Source organism: Bidens hawaiensis, unplaced genomic scaffold (genome assembly GCF_021521415.1).
Source record: "Bidens hawaiensis isolate Kalapana, Puna unplaced genomic scaffold, B.hawaiensis_p1.1 tig00023225_1, whole genome shotgun sequence".
Lineage (NCBI taxonomy): Eukaryota > Viridiplantae > Streptophyta > Magnoliopsida > Asterales > Asteraceae > Bidens > Bidens hawaiensis.
The window spans coordinates 96334-100068 of record NW_027505032.1 but is presented as its reverse complement, the minus strand read 5'-3'; the positions used below and the strand labels follow the sequence as shown (position 1 = coordinate 100068).

Sequence of the window (3735 nt, the reverse complement as noted above, 5' to 3'; positions counted from 1 at the left end):
TATGTTTATCTGAAAGTGATTCACGATTCAGAGATTAATCCATGCAATTGTTCAATAAACCAAGATTGATATCATGATTGCAGGTTTGCATCATTGATCGAACTCATCCTTCAGGTACGCAATTATACAACAGTATCTGCATGTCAAATTTGCAGCCTTGTCATATGAAATAGTCTCCATTATTATGTGAAATAGTCTCCATGTGAATGCCATAATGTTAACTTTGCAATCTTGGTTTGGCAGCATGCATAAATCCAAAATAAAAGGGGTATAAAAAGTTAGCATTTGTTAGGTATAAAAGTTAAAAGGGGTTAGTTTGGTTTGTTAAAACTAACACCGGTTAACGGGGTTAAGTGGGTTTACTCTTAATCCGCTATTAGAAATGACGGATTAGAAGTTCTCATGTAAGTCGCTTTTCAGAATGACAGATTATATTTTCCATTTCCTCCTAAACCTTCGGATTAACCAGTTTCCTTCTTTTATTATCATCCCATTATCCTAATATTATTTCTAAAATACATTCGTTATAAAAAAATTCCACTAATTTTGAAGTTGTACATTGTTAACTGTGAGTGGTTACAGGTGGACCTGCAGAAAAAGTCGGGTGTTTCTTCTTAATTTATTTATCCATTTCCATGGGAGCCAATGTGAAAAGCGTAACCACCAAAATCCACACCCAACTTAAACTCAGCAGCCTCTCCAAAGCTGTCTCCACCTTATTCGACTCCCCATTTCCCTTCCACACCTCCTTATACGCCTCCTTGTTCCAACTCTGTGCTGCCAAGCGCGCCATCGTCGAGACCCGCAAGCTCGAATCTCACTTAATCACCTTCAACCCGACCCCACCGTTCTTCCTCCTCAACCGGGCCATCGAGTGCTACGGCAAATGCGCCTCCTTGGATGACGCACGCGAGCTGTTCGACGAAATGCCCCACAGAGACGGCGGCTCTTGGAACGCTTTGATCTCCGCCTACGCGCTTAACGGGTCTTCCCAGGAAGCGGTAACGGCGTTTTTGGGGATGATGAGAGATGGGTTTTTGTGGAATGAGGTTAGTTTTGCTTCTATCTTGAAATGTTCAAGTGGTGCTGCTTTGGATGTTCGTTTTGCAATGGGTGTACATGGAGTGGTTATAAAGTATGGTTATTCTAGTAATGTGATTATTTCCAGCTCCATTGTCGATGTGTACGGGAAAGGCGGGCTTTTGAACGATGCCCGGAGGATGTTTGATGAGATTCCTGACCCGAATGAGGTTTCTTGGAATGTGATTATTAAGAGGTGTTACGATATGGGCGAAGAGGCGGAGGCGATAGTGTTGTTTTTTGAAATGGTTAGGCAGAATGCGGTTATGCCGTTAACCTTTACGGCTTCAAACACCCTTTGTGCTTGTACGAGGATTTCCGTTTTTAATGAGGGGATGCAAATTCATGGTTTTGCCGTCAAGATTAATCTTGTGGACACTTTGGTGGTTTCAGGGTCTCTGATTAATATGTATGCAAAATGTGGTGATTTACAAAGTGCGCGTAGAGTGTTTAATCAACCGAATGCGAAAGATTTGATCAACTGGACTTCAATTGTGACCGCTTATGCAACAAATGGTAGAACCCAAGAGGCACGGGAACTGTTCGACAAAATGCCTGAAAGAAACATTGTGTCATATAACGCCATGCTGGCTGGTTACACGAATAATAAAAAATACATAGACGGTTTGGAAATTATGGAAATTATCCAGCTTGCTTCCAAAGCAAATATCTGCATTGACCAAGTTACAATCGGGTTGGCTTTGACCATATGTGCTGGGCTTTTAGATGTTAATTTGGGAAGACAAGTTCATGGTTATGTATACAGACATCGTTTTAACGATAATTTAGCTGTCGGTAATGGTCTTCTTAACATGTATGGAAAATGTGGAGACTTAAGAAGTTGTAGAGCATGGTTTTATCAAATGAGTCACGAACGAAACGATGTTTCTTGGAATTCGATATTAACCAGTCACGCTTGTCACAAAAGAAGTGAAGAAGTAATGATGGTTATTAGAAAAATGCTAGAAGAGACCCCGCCACATAAGCACACACTTGCGACTATATTAGCCGCGTGTGCAAATATCTTTGCACTTGATGTAAGTAAACAAATTCACGCGTTTTTGGTCAGAAATGGTTATGAAATAGACATTGTCATGAAAGGAGCATTGGTTGATTGTTACTCCAAATGTCGGTGTATCGTGTACGCGCTCACAGTTTTTAAAGAAACCACTTTGCATGATATGATTCTTTATAACTCTATGATATTGGGATGTTGTCATAACTTAAAGGGTGATGTGGCGATTGATCTTTTTGAGATGCTGAAAAGTGAAGGGTTGAAGCCGGATTATACCACATTTCAAGGGGTCTTGTTGGCTTGTGTCTATGAGGGTTGGGTTGAATTGGGTCGGGAGTATTTTGATGCAATGATTAAAGATTATTGTGTTATACCACGTTTGGAGCATTATGAGTTGATGATTGAATTATATGCTAAATATGGGTATGTTGGTGAACTTGAGAATTTTGTTAACAATATGCATTTTGACCCGACTGCATCGATGTTGAAAAGGGTTTTTGATGCGTGTCGTCATTATAGACATAAGAGGCTTGGGAAATGGGCGGCTGATCGGCTTAATGAGTTGAATCCATCAGTCCCATTTAGATTTGAACTCATGGATCATAGATGAACTGCATATGAGCCTCGCTTTTTACCACCATTGATATTTGACGGGATATATTGCAATATGGCAGAACCCGCTTAACTGTTGGTGATTGGTGGTGGTCAAGGTTTGGCGAGGGTGGTTCAAGCCGCCCTCTATATTGGTGAACCCATCGCACATGAGGTTAGTTTGCATACTCTTTAGATTTATAATTTTTTTAAAAAGTCTTGCTTATATGTTGATTATATGTAGATCAAGGAACTTTCTGAAAAAGGCCAGGGCATGGAAGCTTGCACCAAATGAGTTTCAAGGTGGCACTGCTAGGTGAGGATTTTTTTTGTTTTTAGGCGTGTTTAACGTGTTTCGTCTATTTGGTAACACATGTATGTATATACACATATTTTGAATCTATGTACTTTTTAGCAACCATAGTTTTTTTAGCAGCCCATTTCATAATATGAATACCCGAATATCAAATAACTGAATATCAATTAAACCGATCTTATTTAAATCGTTATTCGATTGAAGTTTTGAACCCCCAAAACCTGACTGATTCGACCTGAATAGCCCAAAAACTAATTAAAACCCTCTTAACACCGCTAACTTTATGCATCTTAAACTTAGTATACTTTTGGAACTTATATAATCAATCATGATGTTTTATTAATTAACTGAAACTTGATTGTTCATGGGGTTCATATAATCCAACTTGATCACAACCCTGTTGACCCTAACATGGGTAGCCCGAACTTGACTTTTGTGGCCTGATTATCTAAACAGGTTAAATGGGTTGGTTGGTGATCTTGTTTTGAAGAAATAAAAATATATCATTTGGCCGTTTGTTCTGCTCCACTTAAAACCGATATCTGATTAATGCTGTGGTTGCTAGGTATGCAGCATTGCTGCCGTTGTGCTGGTACTGGCCTTAAACAATAACAAATTATATCTTTGTTATCATATCTACAATAGACTTTTAAGCTATTTGTTCACTTTGAAAAATCAATTATTTTGTTTTATTGGTTTCAATAGGATATGGTGGCACTCCCTTACAAGGACA

General features: G+C 39.1%; 1 protein-coding gene across 1 annotated transcript; it reads left to right on the top strand.

Moving 5' to 3' along the window:
• The first annotated feature begins 567 nt into the window (after nucleotides 1-567).
• Nucleotides 568-3372, top strand: LOC143609990 (pentatricopeptide repeat-containing protein At3g26540-like). The gene is made up of 2 exons (XM_077084594.1): nucleotides 568-2861; nucleotides 2931-3372. The coding sequence occupies exon 1, from the start codon at nucleotides 636-638 to the stop codon at nucleotides 2703-2705; it is 2070 nt and encodes a 689-aa protein (XP_076940709.1). The 5' UTR covers nucleotides 568-635; the 3' UTR covers nucleotides 2706-2861; nucleotides 2931-3372.
• The last annotated feature ends 363 nt before the right edge of the window (nucleotides 3373-3735 follow it).